Genomic DNA, 24,562 nt, shown 5'->3' with positions numbered 1-24,562 from the left:
GGACAGCTTTAACCAGATCAGGTTGCTCAGAGCCCCGTCCAACCTGACCTTGAATGTTGCCAGGGATGGGGCCTCCACTGCCTCTCTGGGCAACCTGTGCCAGTGCCTCACCACCCTCATCGTAAAAAATTTCTTTCTTATGTCTAGTCTAAATCTATTCTTCTTTAGTTTAAATCCATTATTCATCCTTTAGTTCCTTGCCTCACCTACTGCTGCCATTTGGAAGAGATTTAGAGAGTCAGTGAGCAGAAGAGAATGTGGTCACTGCAAGGGGACCCCACAGCCGTACATGAAGGCCAACAAGCTTATTCAAAGTGAAATCTGAAATCTGTCACCTAAAATTGGAAATCATTTTCCTTTCTCCATTCTGTAGAATTTAATGTGAATATGAAGGACAAAGAGGGTTGGGGTTTTTTGTTTTGTTTTGTATTTAAATAGCAGTTCTGTTGCCACTAATGGATCATGTCACGTAAATACCTGTTTTTCTGGAAGTCCCAACAAAATCCAAAGGAAATACTAGCATAGTCTAATTTCTAGGTATTCTCTCTGCAAGTGTGAAACATGCCTATCTTTCCTCCTTTCCTCCTCTACCCTTACTGCTATCTCTCTTTTGTGTGTGGAAATAAGGGAAATAAAAATGAAAAAATTTGTGTATCTGTGGGATTTGTATGTTTTACATGGAATAGAATCACCTACTTAACAGTGGAAGTCATAAGACTGTAAGTTTGATTTGTACACTGCTTGCAGTCTTCTACACAGGATTTTTAAGATTGTTTAGATTTTACCTGGTGTCTAGGAACAACATCCTAAGCAACGGAAATACATCGAAGGAAACTATTTCCTTCCCCTAAGCAGGTGATACGATACTGAAATATTTTGTCCCAATAATCAGTATTTCAATAATCAATATAGAATCTGAGTTCAGTATAATAAAAGCATTGCATGCCACTTTCCATTCTTCCTTCACACAGAGTTTAAGACTGGTCCATGCTGACAACTGCCCAGCAATCACCTTCACCCTGTAAGAAAGACATCCGAAGGTATTTGCATTCTCCTAATTGCTGCATGGAAATGACTTCTATCAATGCTGCTGCATTAATCAGAGTATCAGTTGCTACACGTTTACATGTCCTTTGGAAGCACAAAGTATCAAGAAATATTTTTATGTAAAGCTTCACTCTCCCTCCTTCCCTATTTTCCTTGGGGAGTTAATCCTTCAAGACCATAAAAAAAAAAAAAAAAAAAAAATTTTTTACTGCAACTGTTCCCAAGAAAGAGGAATCTCTTTTCATCAGTTGAGTTAAGCAATACTTAAGTTAGGAGAAAAACAATTCTGGTCTTGGTGATCATGCAGGATCATACTTTCTCTCTATTTACAATCACTACAAAGGAAATTGAAGTAAGGGACTGAGCAAAGAAAGAAGTTGTGACTGACTGGGAAAACTACAGAATATTCTAAGTAGGAATAGCAATACTTAACCTGAAGTACAGAAGATGGCTTCTTCATAGAGAAGTAAAAACATGGGAAAACAGCAACTTTAAGATGCTTCCAAAAGGGCTTCAGCAATAGCATTGCACAATTAGCACTAGTGGTATTGAACTTGAAATGTTTGGGTTTTTTTTTTTTTCCCCTTTACTCAGAAAAATTGCTACACGTTTGTCCCTGAAGTTCAAAGCTGTGGTCAACATCAGCTAGCACAGTGTAGGCAACGCAAAGAGTAATATGCTTTTGCTTCTGTCCAGCTCTCCCCAACTTTCACCCAGCAGTAGTTTTGCATCTGTGCTAACGGAAAGCCAACTAGCTTGGATTTGTGCTCTTGAACTCTTGCTGCAACTGCAGCAAAATCCCCTATCTATCTGCTACAGCACCAGACTGCCACCAACAATCCGCCAGAGTGCTATTACTACCGCCCCAAGATCTACTCCTAATGACTGATAAAATCATTCTTATGGCACAGAAAGCTCTTAAGGAACCAAAGAGAATGGACATTAATGATGTTAATAATAACTCTAAAAGAAGACTTTAAATGCATCAAGCTTACCTCTAAATCTGTCTATCAATTAACATAATTAATGCTTTTCTAGCTAATAGTCTGAGTAATGTTGGGATCAATCTATTAGTTCCACTTCCAAGAAAAGCCATTTGTCTTCTTTTTGATCCAACTTTACATTATTCTTCAGAAACTATAAGCTGTATTTAAATTATCTTTAATGTCTTTTTTACATAGATTTACTGAAACAAGTAATTTTAAAATCTTAAACTCTTGCCCTTTGTGATATTATTTTTTTTTCCTCAGAAAAAATAAAAAATATTTTACTTGAATAACAACTAATGGCTGCCTTCAAAGGACTCCTCATTAATGAGGTATCACTTGCCAAGTGATTTTTGTTGACCAATATGTCAAAAAGTTACGGTCATTCCCTGGCAAAGTGGATTCATTATATGACATCAAATGACTTTTATGAATCCTTGAATTGTGCTACATCAGGTCAATGTCACAACATGGTGGCTATCTCTGCTAGTAACCATGTTAATATGTAATAAAATAATTTGTGTGCCTGATGATAAAAAACTGTGTTAAGTGTGCAAATAAATACTAAACAAATATTTTGTATCAAACATTTATGCAAAGATAAATAATTGTTACACTGTAAAATTGTCAGTTCCATTTCCAGTACATCAACTACGTTACAATGCATGAGAGACTAAAGGAAACAAAGAGGGTTTGTTTAACTACAAACAATCTTAAAACTGATATACATTGTAGATATTTCCCCATAAAAACTTCAAATGCTCTGCTCATTTCATTGCTTACAACTAGCTAACTTACATCTCTCAGCAAAATAAACACATACCCTTTATTTAGCATGGCATATTTTGTTACTGAATTAATAATCAAACTTTATATAAAAATGATCTGAACATTGGCCTCAAGGGGGAGCTTACAGTTCATTCTTGTAGATCCTTTGCGTTTTCAAGCCATTCCAAGCTAATGTTCTTTGAAGACATTATAATACAGCCTGACTGGAAAATGTTATTTTTGCTTTGTTTTCAGTCAGTAAATCATTATACCTCCATGCTACTGTCCTTCCTAGGCGTCTTTGAAATCCATAGTGTGGACTGGTTGGGACTGGTTTTTGTTCTTCCTTTACTGAAAAATAAAAATATAAACTATTTTCAGTGCATGTGTGCCTTTGCAGTCCTGATTCAGGTTTGTGATCAGACCTGGGTATTTCATCCCCTCTTTGAAGGCCACCTTTGTTGCATAGGTTCCCCATCCACAAAAGGTCATGCCCATGCTGCACCAAGCATAGCACCCCAGCAGTGGGTTGAGGTAACCGACTGTTACCAAAGTAACCAGACCACCCTGATAAGCAGCGCTCCTCCCAGGAACGGAACTGACTTGGCCTGTAGTTTTTTGGTTTTGGTTTGGTTTGGTTTTTTTCCAGTTCATATTCATCCACACCTACTCATACAGAGTGGTCTTTTCAGAGATGGCGTGGACACTGTTTGACCAGGGTGGTGGGAGGCTGGGTGCTTCCCTTGTCTGGGGGAACGTATGGGGGACCGGAGCACACGCACCCCCGAGCCCACGTCCAACGTGCTCAGGGTGCAGCCCACCCACCCCAGGGGGCTACTGCAACCCTGCCCACACACATCCTGGAGCTGCACCCCCGTGACCACAGTAGACTAACGGGTGCCAGTGTGTACCGGTACTCCAGAAAGCCTCTTCCCTACAGGGCTTGTCCTAACTTCTAATGAAGTAATGGTGCATGAATCAGACTCCTAGCAATGAATGACTGGTAGAAAGCTTCCTTAGGCCTCGTTTTCATTCAAAACTCTCAACAGTAGTTTGTGGTTTGGGTTTTTTTTTTAATAAAAAAGATAAAACTGGTTCGAGAAGTACTTGCTCTGCAACACTGCAAAAATTTTCACTCTAATCTTTACAGGGAGCCCTGTAAGTCGATGCCAGTCTTTCCGCACGGCTAGCATCTCTGCTACGACCGCTGCAACACACCACCTTCCCTCACTTAGATGGCAGATGACAGTGCACCGCAGTCTACTGAAAAGAAAAGGCACTTCATGAGCCGCTGCAGCTCCATTTCAATCAAAATGTTTTCGTCTCTGGCCAGAATATTTAACACTGATGTTTTTTTTCTAATTAAGTAAAAGCCAGAGAAGGAGAAGTAGCCTTACATAATTCTGTAGGTTGGAAACCTGAGCGTCAAGATCCCAACAGTCCTATACATTCAGTTTTGCTCCTTTCCTGGTGTGTAAATGTAAGCAAGTCTGAGTTGATTTAAAAGGCACTTTGAGGGAGCTGGACGGTACAGTAGTTTTTAGTTCCTCCAGACTTACCTCTGAAGTCCTACAAAGTAATGCATTATGTACCTGAGCCCATTGGAGTAATTGAAAAGACTCCCATTGGTTTCAGTGGACTTTAGATCAGGCCACAATGCTATAAACAAAGCAATTGCAATGAATCAAGTAGTTTCAGCACTTCTTTCTTTAAGAAACTGATCCACTACTTCCTTCCAGATTAATACAGCAAAATCAAGCATGTTTTGTAAATTAACTATGAAATGCTTTGACTGGAGATTCCTTGCCACACAGCAGGAACAATTTCTAAATACCTTGGATCAGAACTTCAGCTGTATAAAATGAGCTTATCTTCAGCGAACCTATGCTGATTTTCACAGCTACACATCTGGTTCAGGAGATAGGTTTTAGTAAGAAAGGTAAGGAAGATGCAATAAATAGCTTGAGCGTATCACTGTTTTGACCATAAATGCAATCATAGAAACTGAGAAATATACCAGGTTGGAATTTAAACTTTCTGCAAGGCATTCAGATGATAATGGAGATGGGTCTTTGAAGCAGTTTCTCCTTGCTTCCCTGGAAGAAATGAAAGGGAGAGCATCTAAGCATGAATGAGCTGATCATTTCTACTAGCTACAGGGAAGATGTTTTGCTTTGCCTTATTACTACCCTTTAAGAGCCCAACGCCAGGCAAAATTAGTCATGACCTTTCAAGCTAGGCATGTCCTGGTTGGCCATGGATTGTGGCTTTCAGAGGAAAGGTCACCATGTTGTGGAGGCCTAAAAAAGAATGAGAAGTCAGGTTCATTTGGAAAGTTGGGGATCCCTCCTTCCCCAGCAGGACAGAATCCCTTTCCTAAAGCTGTACAGTGTCCAGATGATCAGTTCAAGTGGTTGCCTATTTTTTTGATTTGCTTTTTACCCAAGAACTGTGTATTTGTGATGAACCAAATGATTCGCAAGGTAGGTCAAATGTGGAAATATAACTGAAAATAGATGGGGAAACATTTTTTAAAAACAAAGTTCTCTTTCAACAAATAAAAAAGAAAATACTTCATTTTTGGTGATACCAGAATATCCTCTTTTCACTTAAATGGATTTTAAAGAAAATTTGTTTTATTTTCTTTAATTAAAAGCTTTGGTGCAACCCAAAATGAACATTCTGAAAAAAACATATGTTTTGATTCAAATCCATTTTCTCCCTGATTTTTGTATTTAATCTACGAAACTAATCAGCTAATAGAAAAAGTACAATCTTCCAAGCTGAATTTCCAATATCTGTGTCATGCAATTTTTAAGTCTTGGAAGTTCAGATTAATTACTTCTGGATGAACAGCTATAGCATCAAAGGCCTGATCAAAGCCCACTGAAGTCAACACTACTATTTCTATTGATTTCAGTGGGCCATGAATCTCTCATTGTTTTCCCAGGAGTATTTGAGAGCTGAACCTTTTGTGGGGAGAGAAAGAGCTGCCAGAAAAGTTATGGACACATGTGTCATACTTACCAAGAAATCCAGGTCCATTGTAATAAGGGTTCCAGAGTTAGATTACTTAGATAATTGCTGTTGTTATACATATGATTCTTTTATTACTTTTTTTGCTTTGAGTTTCCAACCTTCTACAGTCCCAGGGCTGAGGTTTGGACACAACATTTCACAACAATGAATTTGCCTGCCGTAAGACACGTTGGAAAGTGCACATTTTCCTTTTCTTTATAGGAAAGTGTGTAACTTAAAGACACAATCTAATTTATGATGCAGACCTTATAATATATCTTTTCTTTTCTTTACTGTTCTCTTGTTTCAATGAGACACATCACTAAGGAGTGCTGCGAACATCAGTGTACACTCACTCATAGAGATATAAGCAGACTTGACATTTGGAGTGTTTTCTCACTTGAAATAAGGTATTTCAGCTGTTTGCAGAAAATGCTAAATAAAAACCACAAAGAAAAAATAAAAAAAAGACTAAAAGTAAGGAGGACTTTTTTTTTTCTAATTTTCTAAAACAGTGACGTGATACTCCTTACTAGCATTCGTGCTCTTCAAGAGGGATAACAGCTTGTGAATCTGTTTATTACTCCTGTTATTTTACCAAAATACTGTTTATCCATAAAACGTATTTCAGTGTAAACTTTTCTGGATTACATTTACTTGAGAACGCTTCCTGAAAAAAAACCTGCAGAATGAAAAGTATCCTTGAAAGTCTCAGAAAGATTAGTTCAGAAAAAAAATATTATATGTTGTCATAAGTTGGTATATCATATTTTGAGAAAGATAGAAAGTCCAAATAATTTTAAAGCATGGATCAAAACATAACCTGTTTTATAGGATGAAGTGTTTCCTATTTACATAATAATACATCTGTTTGATACTACATCTATGCACACATAGCGATTTACTATATGCATCTTCTTTGACGGATACATGATGTACAAAGGAGTTGCACTGGCGTGTGGCTCAAAATATGTTTTTGCTTTTTGTTTTCAATTTGTCTGCTCCAGTGGCCCATCTGTTGCTCGTATGGGATGTGCAGTGAAACAGCATTAAACAGCTGCTGGCCCCTTAGCTTTATCCTTGGAAAAAACTGCACTTTTGGTCAGAAATTGAGGGAGTCCTTGAGTTCACCCTGTATCAGTGAGGATCCCACTATTATTCCCCAAAGCCCAGATTCTGTATAGGTGGTAATCATGACAGAATAGCTGAAGTAAAAGTGCTAACAGTAGCTCAGCACATCAAATGGTCAGCAAAGATATCTTCTTCAGAAACCGGTGAAGTCCTCATGGCAAAATATTTTGAGAGACCTGGAACTACTTCACTGTGGAAAAGCCTGATGGTGAATGTTCAGCTGTAAACTACTTGGATTTTAATAGATGAAAAGATGCTTATTTGCATATTTGGGGACAGATGGAAGCAGTCTTTCAGTATGAATAGCTTGCCAATGGAAATATGAATTCTGCATTATAAGACCATTTTGGATTAGTATATTTTACCTTTTATGAAGCATCTGGAAACAGCAAGTCCCAAAAGCCACCAGTATCAACAGCAGTAGTGGTATAGTGGGTATTACAACATAAATTAGATTTGGAATTATACCTACAAGACAAAAAGTTCTCATTAATGGCTCCCATGTTGAAATACTCTTAACTGTGTGAGTAAAAATTTGGAATAAAATATCAGGAATACATTAAATTACACAAAAGAACATTTCTACTTTCCTTCTATAGGAAGAGCTCCAAAAAGATGACTGAACAATATCAAGAATAAAATAGTACTTCTCCAGCAATGTGCAAAACATATCTTAAGAACCTAAATTCTGTTATTTCCTATGCACATCAATGCAAGATTTCCAATTTTAGAACTGAAAATTCAAATATTTGAAGAGAGTATGTTTCACAGCCTATTATTTTTACAGTCCATATAACCTGTCTACTCAGTGGCCCTTACATCTAGGATTCCCACCCATGCAGGACCACAAAAGGAAGAAAGCCTGCTCTTGTCTCCCCATTCCGCTTAAAAGACAAATGTATATTGTCCTTGACTAATGAAGAGAGAGTTAAAGATGCTCCCCTCCGGGTCCCTGGGCAAAAGGAGTGGGAAGTGATACAAGCTGGCACTCTTACTATCTGCCTAGAATAAAGGATGGGGTCTACAACTTCCAGAAAGGGTCTGACTGTTTTTCAGTAACTATATGCCCACGTTTTATAACAGTATACATTTAACGTACAAATTGTGGAGACCTTCTTACCCACTGTCCTCTTTTGAACATATTTTCACTAGCAAGAATAAATGTGAATGTTCAGGTTGGGTTTATTTATGAGTTTCAGAGAGAGAGTCTTTGCATAGTTTGTAAAAATAGTATTGTCGATTTCAAAATACAGTTCATCAGTATATCCATTCCTCTGGAGTTACAATGGGAACATCAGTTAGGAAAATGGCTCAAATCCAGCCAACAAGTGTGGAAAGGGAGCGCCAGCTTTCCATAATCCCATGCTGTAATTCTGTAAAATCCTGAGTTGCTCCTCAGAGATGTTCAATTCCTTGAATTAAGGCCATGTTACAACTCTTCATGAACCACAGGACTCCATTCAGGACATAAATTGCTAAATGAAGGACCTGGGAGCATTGCAGCAAGTTCCAAGGCAGTAGGTATCCATTTTCAAAATATCAAGTGCCATCTCTGCTAGAAATCTCAGCAAAGCACTCCACTCCTCTTAGCACATGGTATTCCTTAAAACACAGGGTACTTGGAGAAGCTATGGCGCAGTGCTTATTCTGCAGATAACTGAAAACCTCATGCCCTATCTGTTAGGAAAGATTCATTTGTGCCTTTTTTGTGAGCCCCAGGTATCAGATATAAAAAATAATGTATACACTGTCTGTTTGTTACACAGGTTGAGAAAGAGGTGGGGAGGAGACAGAGAGAGGCAAGGCATGGGGGACCACAGCCCTAGAAGGCGACGCTCCAAAGCTGGGTGAACACCAGTGACATGTTGCGTCTTGACAGAGGCTCACCACGGTCAGAGACAACGGTGCAGATTTCAAGGACTGCTAAACTGCAGATTTGGATCAAAGTTTGGGAAGACATGGAAATAGTTTGTTTCCACAGTTATGAAGAGGACTGACCAGAACTTCTGAAATGTTACTCAAAAGTATACTTTTACAGGGCACTTCCTGGGGAAACAGACTCCTTCCTCCCATTGACAATAATGGAAATTGTTAAAGATTAATTTAACTGAGTCCACTGTTAATATTTTTACCAGAACACTCAATTCATATGAACACATTACCTGTTTCAGTAGCAATAACATGATACTGATCTTCTGGTTTGCTCGTGTCATAAGAATTTCCTGCTGGCGCCGTTGGAAAAACACCTGAAAAGGATATCAGACATTTTAAGAAAACAGTGAGTAGAAAATATGGCTGTTATGTTGTTAAATAAATTAATAGTAATTACATCTTAATTTATATTGGAAAAATGAACATTTTCAGGATTGATTAAACTGCTGGATATAAACAAGTAAGCAGGATTTTATTGCAAAATTAGGATTACATCTGGAACAAGAATTATGAGCAGTGCTATTCTGAACAATAGCCATATATTTGTAGTTATTGCTCTCTAAAGGATTCATTTTTCCTATGTTCCAGTTCTAAACCATAGCTGTTAAACTTGAGTAATTCTGGAGGTTCCTGTAAGCTGTCCTTATAATTATGTATTTACCATTGCAACTCAATTTAATGTTTCGAAATTTCTTACCGTAATCTGGCTCCGCTCTGTCTCCTAATTCTTTTTCTAAGACATTATCTGTTAAATCAATATTTGAAATAAATTGTTGGAGAATGAAAAGTGTGTGTAATAAAACAGATGTTTTCATTATTTTGCATGCAGTATCACAGAAATGGATACCTTCTCCAAAAAAATAATCACTTAATTCTTCAGCATTTAATATTCTTACCAAATACTATTTGCAAACTAGTATCGAATCACTTCTAGTTTGTACATTTTTGATTATTAGAAAAGGGCTATAGTTTATTCTAGTTCCAATTCTTGGTGGCCTCTGCTAGGCTACTGGCTAAATCACTGAATCCTTTAATTCCTTGTGCCGAATAAAACTCCTAACATATTCAAAGTTTCATTTGTGCAAAGGATCCTAAAACAATATGAGAGGAAGTGTTATTGATTAATACTTAAATCCTATTCACATTTTCAAAATAATGCTTACAGAATGTTGGCTATGAAGCAAAACAAAGCAGCACAAATTTGTGAGATTAGATGTCAGCTTCATATAGTTTGGTTTTGCAACAGGCAGCCCTAAAATACAAATCATGGGCAGTGGATACTAACACATCACATAAGGAAGTGAAGTTACCACAAAAGGAATGAGAGAATCACATTTCTTGTAATGCATCAGAAACTGGAGAACCACCTCATGGCTTTGAGCTGTATTGCAGAGGCTTGCAAGTTTACTTATGGCTATTGTTACAACTAAGATTTACAAAGATTACAGCAATAATTACTTCATATTGAAAGGATGGGCATAGCAGTGGAATCTGCATGAGTGTTTGAATACCATGCCTTTATCATAAGATTATATTAATAATATAGTGCTATTAGCCTGCAGTTCCAAGTAACCTGATAAACACAAAATATTGGGAGAAATCGAAGGAGGAATAAAGCCTACTAGTACAAAGGCAATTATTTCATCTAGTCTGGTAAAAACTGGCTGTGTTTGGCCATATATAAAGAAAGATATCAAAATACCACAAAGAACTGAGTTGCTGACTCTAGACAGCAGAAGAGGAGATAAGATTTTAATCTGATTGCATAATCAAACCTACAGGAGCTGGACAGGAACTAAATGTGGTTGCAATTACCAACCTATAATTAAATTTAAGATCGCTGAATGATCAATATGATCTAAAGCCAGACTGAACATGGCAACAGTAAATGCTCTCAAGGGAGATACTATAGAAAAGACTTCGAAAAATGGAAGTGACTACCAGAAATGTAGTTGCTGCTTGAGTAAGACTGCCTAATAAGCACTGCCCTGAACTTGCTGCAGATACAATTACATGCAACTTCATCATGGTCACCTACAACCTCTGCATTTTGGACTATGACTGGTATCATACACCATATACTCAAAACAGACAGGAAAGTTGTGAAAAACAACACGCTCAGATAACAAAGTGAAATTCAATACGCATGTGGCACTTCAATACTCTTGGTAAAAGGGATGTATTTTGTATTGCAAATGGCTAACGTTGAAGCTATTGCAGTGATTTGGGGGGAAAAAAAGGTCATTTGTAAGTCTCACTAGCTTTTAGATAGCAAATGTAATTTCTTACAAACACTGTGGTACTTTCTTCAGGCAGTGAAAGAAATGTCATATACCTATTTATATACATTTATGCATCTACTCTTCTTCTCCATGTGATAGAAAAATACATTTCTGGAGAATAGCTTCTTTTCCTAAAGAGCACAATTCCAACAGCTTGAAAAGTAAATAGCTGCAATTCAGCAGTACTGTATTTAGCTGAATAACAACGTCAGTCCTAATAATAATCTACCTATATATTGTTTGCTTTATTATATGCCTCATTATATACTAGTAATCTATTTCTACATAGTGAAAGAAATATAAATTTGTTTTCATTGTTACTGTTATCACTTCATTTTCTGCCAGTCCAAAATACTCGGCATTTTTCAGATGGTGAAAGCAATAGGAAAAAATAATTATCACATCACAACTAGCATGGTAAGTAGTTCACTATTACAGAATAATTATTTCACTTAAATTTGTTTGGTTTTAAAGATATGAAATATACTTGAAACTAAGTCCTCTTAATCAAACCTGCATTTTCTGACATAAAAATGATGTTATTTTAACAACTTAAAACATTTTTATTGTGTTCTCTTACATCAAAATAATTGTGATTATGTGTAAAATTAATAAAATTGTATACATCACAGTTCCTTGAACAGCCTGTGTGGCCAAGATGATAACTGATCACCATAAGACAGTGATAGTCACTAATAATTTTAGAAGCAGGAACAGATTTGGGGGTTGGGGGTAAAATGTGTGGGTATATCAAGCTTTCCAAGTATTTAATATTTGCTTGCAATACTAATTGCCAATAATATCTCTATTAAGATACTAGACAGTGAGAAAGCTATCAATCCACCAAAACTGGAGGAGGAAAATGGCCTGGATCTCTACAGACAGATGGATCTCTACAGACAGATGGATCTCTACAAAGAGTGTGATTATTGCTAGATCATGAGCATAGAGAAAACAGGTAGGAAACTGCAGAATTAGGTAGGTCAAATAGCTGCTAAAAGTGGGATTTTATATGCATTCTGACTTCCAGCTTAGTTTTTGAAAAGCAGATACACCATAAATTATTTGAAAATATTTGCATGATCCTGCTGAAAAACATCTTTTCATTTGCTGTAAGTGCCATCAAAAGTAGAGACTGTTACAGACTCTACTTGAAAGTTTACTTTTCACGTCCTTTTTCTGTTTGCACAGAGTTCTAGTTTACAGTTCATGTTTCCTCTACTGACATATACAGAACCTATGTCATGTCTGGAAGTACAGCCAAATTGCTTAAGATCTGGCTTTTTCTGTCACTATCTGAACTAGCATGCATCTGCTTTTCATATCTATAAATCTACATGTTCAAATGCAGAATTTTCTTCCTGCTGTTCTGGACTCCTATTTTCTTGCAGTAAGTCAAAACTTTTTGAAACAGCCATCACACATAAGTTGGTATAAAATGTCAGAGGTCTGAAAATGTGAGGACATTGTAATTTTTTTACAGTAGGACCAAGACATGTCTTGGTCATCCCACTTGATAACAAGCAAAGGAAGTAGTAAATGGCCACTTAAAACACTTTGTGGAGAATAAAATACCTAGTGAATGAGTTAAATCAAAGTAAACCTGGGAATGCATGACAGTGAAGCTAACATTGAAAATGTTCTTATTGGATACAGATAGGTTTACTTAAATTACCACTAGATTTGATATACTACATCCTCTGTTAATGTCAGCTCAGCCACTCACACACCAAAGGAATTAGTAGCACAGGCCACAAGACATTCGCAGATTCCTTCACAAAACAAAAGGCAATTGTTTTTCTAAGAAAGTGTCCCACCTGCAAAATATAACTTTAATTTCACCTACCTGGGCCGTACTTGCAGATAAAATTGTGCTTCATGTTGCATCTATCATCATTCCATTGATAAAGGTATGGCCCTCCCAGACCAGGGTTTGCAGTTGGCTGATGATACATCACAACACAGGCTTCACTTCCACAGGAAGGCTCATCTGTATACCAATTTCTAGTGGTACACATAAAGACAAACTTTCAGATTTTGAAGGTAAGGTTCATCAGGATGCCAAGGAAAGGAGTTTACATCAATGAAAACATGTCAACCCCAATGGCCCCACCCTCTTCAAAGATATGCTGCATTTCCTACAACTCCTCTGTGAAAGGAGTTTAGGGCCTGGGCTCCACCTCTGTGGATCTTAAAAAAAATTCTGACCAAAGCACCTCTGCAGAAATAACACCCTGCTGCTCTGCTACCTGTTTTCCTTCCTATCTGACTCCTACCTGTCCCATTGTCCTGAGTCCTGTGAGCTGCTGCTACTCTGGCCTTTTGCTTAATCAGGAAATTAAAGGCTTTTCAAAAGACAGGGTAGAAACAGAACAATTTACACTAAGTAACATGCATTAATTTACTTGGTGGCTGGCTCCCTAATTCAAGGCAGCCAGAGTCTTGCAGAATTTGTCTACCGGCTTTCAGACCACATCCCAAATCCTCTATGTGGGGCAGAAAACCTCCAAAAGCCATGTAGAGGCAAACTCATGAGATGGGAGCAAGGAAAATTGTAGGCTGAAGCCACGCTATGCCATCCTTTTACAGCTTCAAATTCAAAACCCTGGTTGCCAATTCCCCTTTATCTGGAGAAGCTAAGGAGGGATGCTACTAACTTCATGGGGCAGCAAGGCTTCAAGCATCTTTCTAGAAGACTTGCCAGGCATTTCACTCTCCATTTCTTTCCATGAAACCTTCTCAATAAGCAGTTTTACCGACTTACCTGAATGGTGAAATACTTCCATCAGCCCACTGGTAGAGGTCAGGGCAAGCACCTGAGGTGGCTAGTCCATCACCACTTCTCCACAACCCAATCCAGAAATCACCATCAGAAATCCCGGAGCCTGACTTAGTGAGGTTTTGCAACATGTTTTCTATTAATTGCTGTTCAGCTTCACTTTCCAGGCTCAGTAAAGCCCCACCATCAATTTCACAAGCTTGGCGGGCCTCCTGAAAGCCCACACGTCTAGACAAGTCCTGGAAATAAGCTAACTTGTAACAAGAACGCTTGAGGTCACCATAGCACACCTTTTGACCTGAAAAATATAAATATTGAGAGTGTTTAGAGTATATCAATGAATATCACAACTGAAAAAAAATATAGCACAGCATGCATACAGTGATGGAGAAGGACAGTAGGTTTTTTTTCTTGTGCCTCTCTATGAAAGGGCTCACGGTGGTACAGTGACACTGCTGAAAACCTTATGAAAACCTTAATTTAAATTGCAAATTTCATACAGTTCATGGGAATCTATGGCTTTCTTCCCAAGGCCTGTGAAACTCTCCAAGACACCGAAAACTCCCACTAACGTCTAGAAGAATATTCTCTACTTCAATGACTGTACCTTCAGGACCCTCTGTTAAAGCAAGGATCTGTTTCAGGGGTATTTTCTATGTCTAAATAAAACCTGCCAGGCTGTGTGGAAAGAGAGTGTCTATGCCTTTAAAGGTATCTGGTCAACAGCTTTTTCATAGAATCATAGAATTGTTTAGGTTGGAAAAGACCTTTAAGATCATCCAGTCCAACCATTAACCTAACATTACCAAGTCCACCACTAAAACAATTAAGGGGAGAGTAGCAAGTTCATGTTGCCTGGCTTGGTGGCTGGATCATTTATAATGAAAGTAAAAACTAGGAATCATTAAGATTGGAAAGGACCTCTAAGACCATCATTCCAATCATCAACCCAACACCACCATGCCCACTAAACCATGTCACAAAGTGCCACGTCTACCCGCTTTTTGAACACTTCCAGGGATGGTGACTCCACCACCTCTCTGGGCAGCCTGTTCCAATGCTTGACTACCCTTTCCGTGAAGAAATTTTTCCTAATATCCAACCTAAACCTCTCGTCCTATCGCTAGCTACTTGGGAGAAGAGACCAACACCCACCTCACTACAACCTCCTTTCAGGTAGTTGTAGAGAGCGATAAGGTCTCCCCTCAGCCTCCTCTTCTCCAGACTAAACAACCCCAGTCCCCTCAGACGCTCCTCACAAGACCTGTGCTCCAGACCCTTCACCAGCTTTGTTGCCCTTCTCTGGACATGCTCCAGCACCTCAATGTCTTTCTTGTATTGAGGGGCCCAAAACTGGACACAGTATTCCAGGTGCAGCCTCACCAGCGCCAAGTACAGGCGAACAATCACCTCCCTGCTCCTGCTGGCCACACCATTCCTGATACAAGCCAGGATGCTGTTGGCCTTCTTGGCCACTTGGGCACACTGCTGGCTCATGTTCAGCCGGCTGTCAACCAGCACCCCCAGGTCCTTTTCAGCCAGGCAGCTTTCCAGCCACTCTTCCCTAAGCCTGCAGCATTGCATGGGGTTGTTGTGACCCAAGTGCAGGACCCAGCACTTGGCCTTGTTGAACCTCATACAGGTGGCCTTGGCCCATCGGTCCAGCCTGCCCAGGTCCCTCTGCAGGGCCATCCTACCCTCCAGCAGATCGACACTCCCACCCAACTTGGTGTCATCTGAAAACTTACTGAGGGCACACTCAACCCCCTCATCCAGATCATTGATAAAGATATTAAACAAGACTGGCCCTAAAACTGAGCCCTGGGGAACACCGCTCGTGACCAGCTGCCAACTGGACTTAACTCCGTTCACTGCTACTCTCTGGGCTCGGCCACCCAACCATTTGTTTACCCAGCAAAGAGTACGCCCATCCAAGCCATGAGCTGCCAGCTTCCCAAGGAGAATGTTATGGGAGACTGTGTCAAAGGCTTTGCTGAAGTCCCAGTAGATGACATCCACAGTCTTTCCTTCATCGACCAGGTGGGTCACCAGGTCATAGAAGAAGATCAGGTTGGTCAAGCAGGACCTGCCTTTCATGAACCCATGCTGGCTGGGCCTGATCCCCGAGTTGACATGCACATGCCTGTTGAGCGCACTCAAGATGAACTGCTCCATAATCTTCCCCGGCACCGAGGTCAGGCTGACAGACCTGTAGTTCCCCGGGTCCTCCTTCCATCCCTTCTTGTCGATGGGCGTCACACTGACAAGCCTCCAGTCATCAGTCACCTCCCCTGTTAACCAGGACTGCTGATAGATGATGGAAAGTGCCTTGGTGAGCTCCTCTGCCAGCTCCCTCAGTACTCTCGGGTGGATCCCATCTGGCCCCATAGACTTGTGAGCATCCAGGTGGCATAGCAGGTCATTAACTGCTTCCTCCTGGACTATGACCCGATTCTGCTTGCCATCCCTGTTTTCCAGCTCAGGGGGCTGAGTACCCTGGGGTACTCAGTACAAAAAGGGATAATAAGAAAAGGAGGAAGCTATATATAGACACAAACCTAACAGGAAAACTTAACAGAGAAAATGACAAGAAAAAAAAAAAAACCTCATCAGACACTAATTGGTGGGCTATCAAAAAAACACAGACAAACAGGACTTTGCAACTTCATAAGGATGCACAGCTGGGGACCCAGGACATTGCAGGGGTTGGTGAGACTATGCAATCTGATGAGGGACCATGCAGGGTTAGGGAATGGGGAGGAACAAAGGGGGAATAGACAGAAAGGGGTATAAAAGGGGCCAGTTGTGTGTAAAACGGGGGAACGTGTGCATCTGGACATGTGCATTCCCTATTGACGTCCATCTCTACCAGCCAACGAGCAGAAGGGGACTTGGCTGTCTATGTTTAATGTGGGTCCTGCATGAGGGCTGTTGAAGGCAGCACCTTGTCTGTGGCAATCTGTGCGATGGCCGTGTCATTGTCCTGTCTGTGTGGCACTGGTACGCCTGCTCAGCTTTGCTACTGGTTGAACCAGCAAAGGGGAAAGCAGCAGCCACATCCCTCAGCTCAGAGAGAGGCCCTAGGTACCAGGGTGGGCACCAGTGCCCAGGCAGGAGGGAGTCCTGGGACTGGAGGTGCTGGAGCAGGTGGTTCACACTCTTACCATCCCTTAACACAGCCAACAGAAACTCCAGATATCACAATACTATCCAGAGACCATAAAGAAGCCCTGTGATGCTTTCAAAAAGCACTATACCTATTGCATTCACACCAGTTTTTCCTTGCTCTTCAGAGTTACGTCTGTGGAAAGAATCAAAAGCCAAGTGACAAAATAATGATTTTTTTTCTTCCAGTTCTTTGGCTGAGAAAGACACATTCCTTTTTCCTAAAAAGGAAAGTAATTCTCATCATCTTCAACTAGCGAGATTCTCTAGAGTTTATTCAATATATACAAGACATGGACAAACTCACTTATCAGCTGCAACTGAACTCCAGTATGTTTATTTGAGGACAGGAAGAGGGTTCTGGATAGATAGATACAAGGAAATAAGCTAACCATCTCTTAAAAGATCAAGTTTTTTTTTTTACTATGGAAATTTATCATTGGAGAAGAAAAGTAGAAGAGTTTATTTTGCTAAGTAAGAATTACCGAAGGATACCAAAGTAATAAAAATTACCAGGTATTATCTAGAATGTTTAGAAATCAACAAATTTTATCATTTTACTGGAAAATTTGGCAAGGACAGTATTTTATTTTAACATGTTAGTTTTGCATTTGAAAATCTTCTATTTACTCCCACTCTTATGCAAACCCAGATACACAACTCATGTAAGTAACCCTTTGGCTTTTCCTTTGAACAGGTTTTATCCTGTTTTACCTTAAAAATAATTTAATTTGTCACTGGGAAACAGCAACATCATCCTATAACTTAAGCTGTACTTAAGTTTTTTTAGGCAATGTTTTTCTATACACAAATAATAAACATAGACATGAACAAAGCAGCTAAAAAAATACAATAAAATTAGTTCTTCTTACTTTAGTGTTACTTCATTTTCATGTTTAATGAGTAGCACACTTCCAATAGCAGATTGCATACAGTACAAGAGCTAACTGAAGACTCTTCTATACTTGCACAGAGCATAGTTTCAAGAATTTGCAGAGAATAAGCAGACTGTATCAAAGTTGCATGAACATAGGAATGTAAAAACAGGATCATCTCATGCTTTTTAGCTCAATCTGAAAGTATCTCTTTTTTATTGTGAAAAGCTATCTAAATTGTAGGGGCAGTAGGAATAAACTCTGTTTAGTTTTGTAGTGTTTCCTATGAGTCTTGTAACGTTTCTCAAAAAAAAAAATCTCTGAAACCTTTTCTTTATGACACTCTATTAAAGTTCATCTGGGAGAAAGACTGTCAGTAAGAGAAATGTCTTTGCAGTCTCATTCTTATTTAGGCTTGGCAAACAGACTTCTGAAAAGCCACTTGTTTATCAGTAATTAATCTGCCAAAATAATACAGGACTAAGAATAACCTAATGTAAGGACAAGCTTGTGCCACAGATATCTGTGGAAAAAGCCAGGCTCTGAAACCAGGAAGAGACCACCTATTTGGACTTTCTCTGATAACATCCTGACAACGCTGTGTATGTCCCAATTCCTTTCCTGCCATTTCCTTTTATTCATATAGGTTCATAGAATCATACAATGCTTTGGGTTGGAAGGGACCTTCAGAGGCCATCTAGCCCAACCCCCCTGCAGTGAGCAGGGACACCTTTAACCAGATCAGGGTGCTCAGAGCCCCGTCCAACCTCACCTTGAATGTTGCCAGGGGTGGGGCCTCCACCACCTCTCTGGGCAACCTGTTCCAGTGCCCCACCACCCTCATTGTAAAAAATTTCTTTCTTATGTCTAGTCTAAATCTATTCTTCTTTAGTTTAAATCCATTATTCCTTGTCCTGTCACAACAGGCCTTGCTAAAAAGATTCTCCCCATCCTTCCTGTAGGCCCCCTTTAAGTACTGAAAGGCTGCAATAAGGTCTCCTCGCAGCCTTCTCTTCTCCAGGCTGAACAATCCCAACTCTCTCAGCCTGGCCTCATAGGAGAGGTGTTCCAGCCCTCGGATCACTTTGGTGGCCCTCTTCTGGACCCGCTCCAGCAGGTCCATGTCCTTCTTGTGCTGAGGGCCCCAGAGCTGGACGCAGTACTCCGGGTGAGGTCTCACCAGAGCAGAGCAGAGGGGCAGAATCACCTCCCTCGACCTGCTGGCCACACTGCTTTTGATGCAGCCCAGGATTCGGTTGGCTTTCTGGGCTGCAAGCGCACATTGCCAGCTCATGTCCAGCTTTTCATCCACCAGTACCCCCAAGTCCTTCTCTGCAGGGCTGTTCTCAATCTCTTCATCCCCCAGCCTGTATTGATATCAGGGGTTGCCCCATCCCAGGTGCAGGACCTTGCACTTGGCCTTGTTGAGCCTCATGATGTTCACACAGGCCCACCTCTCCAGCTTGTCCAGGTCCCTTTGGATGACATCTCATCCTTCTGGCGTGTCAACTGCACCACTCAGCTTGGTATCGTCTGCAAACTTGCTGAGGGTGCACTCGATCCCACTGTCTATGTCATTGATGAAGATATTAAACAGCACTTGTCCCAGTACGGACCCATGAGAGACTCCACTTGTCACCGGTCTCCATGTGGACATTGAGCCATTGACCACGACCCTCTGGATGCAACCATCCAGTCAATTCCTTATCCACTGAACAGTCCACCCATCAAATCCATATCTCCCCAATTTAGAGAGAAGGATGTTGTGGGGACTGTGTCGAACACTTTACAGAAGTCCAGATAGATGACATCCATTGCTTTTCCCTTGTCCACTGATGCAGTCACTCCCTCATAGAAAGCCACCAGGTTGGTCAGGCAGGACTTGCCCTTGGTGAATCCATGCTGGCTGTCTCGAATCACCTCCCTGTCCTCCATGTGCCTTAGCATAGCTTCTAGGAGGATCTGCTCCATGATCTCCCCAGGCACAGAGGTGAGGCTGACAAGTCGGTAGTTCCCAGGGTCCTCCTTTCTTCCCTTTTTAAAAATGGGCACAACATTCCCCTTCTTCCAGTCAGCAGGGACTTCACCTGACTGCCATGACTTTTCAAATATCATGGAGAGTGGCTTGGCAACTACAACAGCTAATTCCCTCAGGACTCTGGGATGCATCTCAACAGGTCCCATAGACTTGTGTACACTGAGGTTCCTCAGGTGGTCTCAAACCTGATCTTCCCTTATGGTGGGAGGGGCTTTACCCCCTTGCTCCTCATCTTTTGGTCCATTGATTTGGGAGGGGTGAGGAGAGAGGTTGCCAGTGAAGACTGAGGCAAAGAAGTTGAGTACCTCAGCCTTCTCCTCGTCCATTGATACAAGTTCGCCTTTCTTGTTCATCGGGGGGGTAGGTTAAGAGCCTTTCTACCAATGAATGTGGTAAGAGCCATGGTCTTAGCTTGGCAATGATCCTTAAGAATCAAGGAGCAGACCCTTTGTTACAGATGCATATAAAATAATGGGTTTCTTCATAAGACTTCCTGGAACAAAAACTACCCGTATTATCAAAGTAACAAATTGATAACTAACTGCTCAAAAGCTGGAAGTGCAGAAATGAAAGTTGCATGTGAAATCACAGCTCATTCCATTCATCTATAATGTTGCAATTCAAATTTTGCAAACATGATCACAACCTTTTTGTTTTCCCCAGGAGCTCTGTCTCATTGACAGGATAGAGTGTACAGTGAAGGAGGAGCTGTTCAACATTTTAATTCTCACTGCTGGGTGAGTAACTATGGCTTATTGCCAGACTACATATGGCAGTGCAAACATCCACGGGCTAGCAGTGAATTATGTAGGACACTAATCATTTACAAGGAATAGGGACCACACCTCTCACTGTAATTAAAGATTGGAATCAAAGCATTAATTCAAGATGTACCTGCAGAATTATGGAGAATCCTTTGTCTATTGTCTTGTTCTTTTTTATTTCCCAGACATTTTTTAGAAATAAACTCTTTTACAATTCCTTTCATTCTGTGCACATACTCCTCCTTGACACCAAGTTAAGTTATGAGCAAATTCAGGTATCGAAATATCCCTGTCACAATTTCAGTCATGCAGGAACGTTCAATCTGAGATGAGTGGTCTGGCCACTACCGATCTCAATTCCGGCACTGCACCTCCATTTCATGGGAAAATAGCTAGCTTTCCATCTGTAACACACACATCCGCTCCCCTTCCCTGTGTTTCTCAGGTGGCTGAAGTGCCCCCCTCACTCTCTGTTCTCAGGCACAGTCTCTGCTCTTCTGTGACTGTCCCAAAACCTCAAACGACCTCTCCAACAGGACAAATGGGTCCTTGCTGGCTAACTGACCAAGATTCTTCAGTATACTTATCTTCCAGTGAGCTCCTGCACAGAGACTCACATTGCCCAATGGCATGTGCCTTTTCTGAGCTGCTATAAGGATCGTGTCTGTAAGCCCTAAGTTGTGCTGTATACTGGTCCAACACGGAAGTTGCATCAGTGTTAAGGCTCAGGTCCATCACCCACACCAAGCTGAGGAAACCAGGTGGAACTGTATGGAGCTGGGAGGGGAAGGACAGGCACTTGTGATGCACAACAGCAGCAGAGCTGCTTGATAGGTGCTACTGCAGCCCCTAATATGTGCCCGTTCTGTGGAGTCCAGTAACAGCTTGCCCCTGTTGTGCACCAGCGCAGGAAGCTTCCTTGGAGTTATCCAGAATACAGATGAGAAAGCCTAATCTGTACCCAAGAGTTTATCTGAAAGGGTTAGCAAGCTAAAATCTTGAAACTTTGTGTGAAGACTTTTTTTTCTTCCCCTAAACTGATTGGAGTAATTTTTGAGGATACTATTGTTATTGCAGATGTTTGTGCAGGGTTAAATAACTCTAAATATTATGAAGTGAAAGAATTGAACAAGTGAAAATTTGCGTGCAGTCCAACTCCTAAATTACTTCTCTTTCATTTGTTGATCTCTACACCTGTGGCAAAAGAAATAAGTTCCTCCTTACAGGCTGATCATTTGTGCAAGAATATACCTCCAGAAAATAACAGAGAAAACAAGAAGAAACCAAGAAATATTTGGCATTAAGACCTATCCAGTGTGAATGAAGTATGTGATGCAGGGTCGAAAGCTTTCTGGAAGAAGCTGTGAAATTTTTTTGTTCTAGTTAATTTAGTCTCTGTGTATAGGTAATGACCTACTCTGAATCTTCTCTTTCTTCTTCTGAAGGGGACTTTTATCTGCTGTAGCAGAGCTAGTTCAATGTGTTAATGGAAAACTGCAGTTGTGCCTTAATAGCTGGCAAAGTAGTTGACGTTTTAGTGCTGCTCTTGGGGCACACTGAGATGTCAAGTTTTCAAGCTTCATTTTTTTACAGCTTTCTCTCACTACTTATTTCTCAACTACAAAGCAGAAATAATTTACGAGTGAAAAATGACAAAATGGACCACATTGTATAGCAGACAGGGTAAGTATGGAAACATTAACTATGGGCTATTTTACCTTCTAACAACTTTGCAGCAGACAACATTCCACTGTTAATTCTAAAGCAACATTTGCTATTTCAACTGTAAAAATTGAATTCCAATTCTTCTGTCAGTTTACTAGAAACTAGATTTGTAAGCAAGTCTATTGGAATGAATCAGGCTAAGATACTATGCAATGTGAATATATATAGGCGAGTTAGGCCTTTACAACCTTCCCACAAAATCTGCCCTGTGCTGCTTGAGAGATGAAAGAAAACATGAAGGAAAACATTGTTTCACCACAGGGTATCCAGAAAGGAAAAAGAGAACAGCATGTATTTAGTCCTCCCTTCAGCATGAGACCCAAGATCTAACTAGTTAATTTAATAAGATCTAAGAACTCATTCTTACTGTTTTCCCTTACAAATGTTCAGACAATTCGAGGTTTCAACCACTGTATCTCACTATCTGCAGATGTGAAGGTGGAGTGCTTGAACCCTTCCTTCCATTTAGTATATCAGCTCCTTAATCCTTGACCCACCTATCCTTACCCAAGCAGAACAGCCCAGACCCTGGTCAGAGGTAGGCATAGAAATAGGCAAAACACACACTTGGCTTCATGTCATGAACCCACACCTTACCTTTTCATCAACAACTGCTTTCTTGCCTGTTGAGTGCTGTGTTGAAGCAACAGCCAACTGACAGACAAAGACTGTTCTTCTCTTTTTTCCCAGATGCAAAACTGCAAGATTGGGTCTCCCAAGTTTCCTTAACGGAAGTGTCTCCAGGTTTGTTCTTTCTACCTCTCCTGTGTACACCAACCATACAACACAGCTCTGGCCCTACTCCCTCAGCCTTAGCAGCTCTAGTTGCCTGCTGCGGAGAACCTGAACTGACTGAAATTCCCCTGCACTCACTTTGCCTCTCCACCCCATTAAGTAAAGAAAACAAGCGTACAGTACTTGCTCTAAGAAATGCTAGCTACCATTTCTATCTATATGGATCAGTTTTCATCCTTGGGTGTCACACAGCAGCTTCATAGTAGAATGTTTTGATATCAACATTAAAACAAAGAGAGCTTTTAGTTGAAATACTTGATACTTAGTTAAAACATTTCTGCAAATAACGCTGCAGGGGGAAAAAAAAAATCTCCTTCAAGAGAAGGAAAACCAAGCAAATTCTCAGCTGGTATTTCAATCAATTATGTCTCCATTATGTTTTAATAATGACACTTCATTAAACAGAAATAATAGGTTCCTTTAGGTCTGTCACGACAAAAGTTATAGCAAAACATCGTTTAGAAGCAAAATTACTGATAAAGTACCTAGCTCAAAGACTCATCTCCCTAAGGACATCAGGCTCAGTCCTAACTACACACCCATGGGCATGAGGGACACAAAGGTTATCTTGAGTAACAAACATGACTCAGCTGGAGATTTTGAAGATGTCAGATAGAAGATAAGCTCCCTGCTGGTGAATCACATCCCTCTTCCTTGTGAGCCTCATAAGCTAACCTACAGTCCAGGCTCCACTACCATTAGCATCCACCTAGATTAGTGGGGAACAGCAGCTGCATGTGCATAGCACATGTGAGGAGATAACAAAAGAATGCACAAAACCTGCTGTAGAAAAGTCCATTATGTTTTCATACTGTGACTTTTTTCTGTCCAAAATAATGGATTCAGCAGAAAACACAGAAGAGCATTTGGTACAAAGGAATGTGAAATATTTAACACCAACCACAGTCCCAAAGGTAAGCATGAGGCTGATGGAGGCCTCTGAAAATAAAGTAACAAAATAAAGACACAAGGACTTAAGTGAAAGTGATCATGAAATAATAGCAAGACAGAAATCTACATAAATAAACCAAAATATTCCACTAGCTAGATAATATTTCTCTGCTTGTGTTATGAAGACTAATCTTAGTCTTGAGCTTGTGTGAGCACATTAACCTCAGGGGCTGTGTAACCAGCACTGGGCACAATTTGTTTTCACCTGTCCCCATGTCACAGGGTGCTCCATGCCAAGTCCCAGTAATGAGCTTCAGAATGTGGCCAGTAAGAGGCTAAAAGGTATTAGATTTTCCTAATCACATT

The 24,562-nt window shown here is 40.4% G+C and overlaps 1 protein-coding gene across 1 annotated transcript in view; it reads right to left on the bottom strand.

The window, feature by feature from the left end:
* Nucleotides 1–3,067: 3,067 nt before the first annotated feature.
* Nucleotides 3,068–24,562, bottom strand: part of CHODL (chondrolectin) — a 31,436-nt gene continuing 9,941 nt past the window's right edge. Inside the window, exons 2-7 of the mRNA XM_075727642.1 lie at nt 13,929–14,241; nt 13,011–13,168; nt 9,580–9,627; nt 9,113–9,196; nt 7,316–7,418; nt 3,068–3,152 (exon numbers count right to left, since the gene is read on the bottom strand). Of these exons, the coding sequence (XP_075583757.1) occupies nt 3,068–3,152; nt 7,316–7,418; nt 9,113–9,196; nt 9,580–9,627; nt 13,011–13,168; nt 13,929–14,241 (791 nt within the window). The remainder of the gene's footprint in view (nt 3,153–7,315; nt 7,419–9,112; nt 9,197–9,579; nt 9,628–13,010; nt 13,169–13,928; nt 14,242–24,562) is intronic.

The sequence above is a fragment of the Pelecanus crispus genome, chromosome 1 (genome assembly GCF_030463565.1).
Source record: "Pelecanus crispus isolate bPelCri1 chromosome 1, bPelCri1.pri, whole genome shotgun sequence".
Lineage (NCBI taxonomy): Eukaryota > Metazoa > Chordata > Aves > Pelecaniformes > Pelecanidae > Pelecanus > Pelecanus crispus.
Note: the sequence above shows the minus strand (reverse complement) of the source record. Positions and strands in the feature narration are given on the sequence as shown.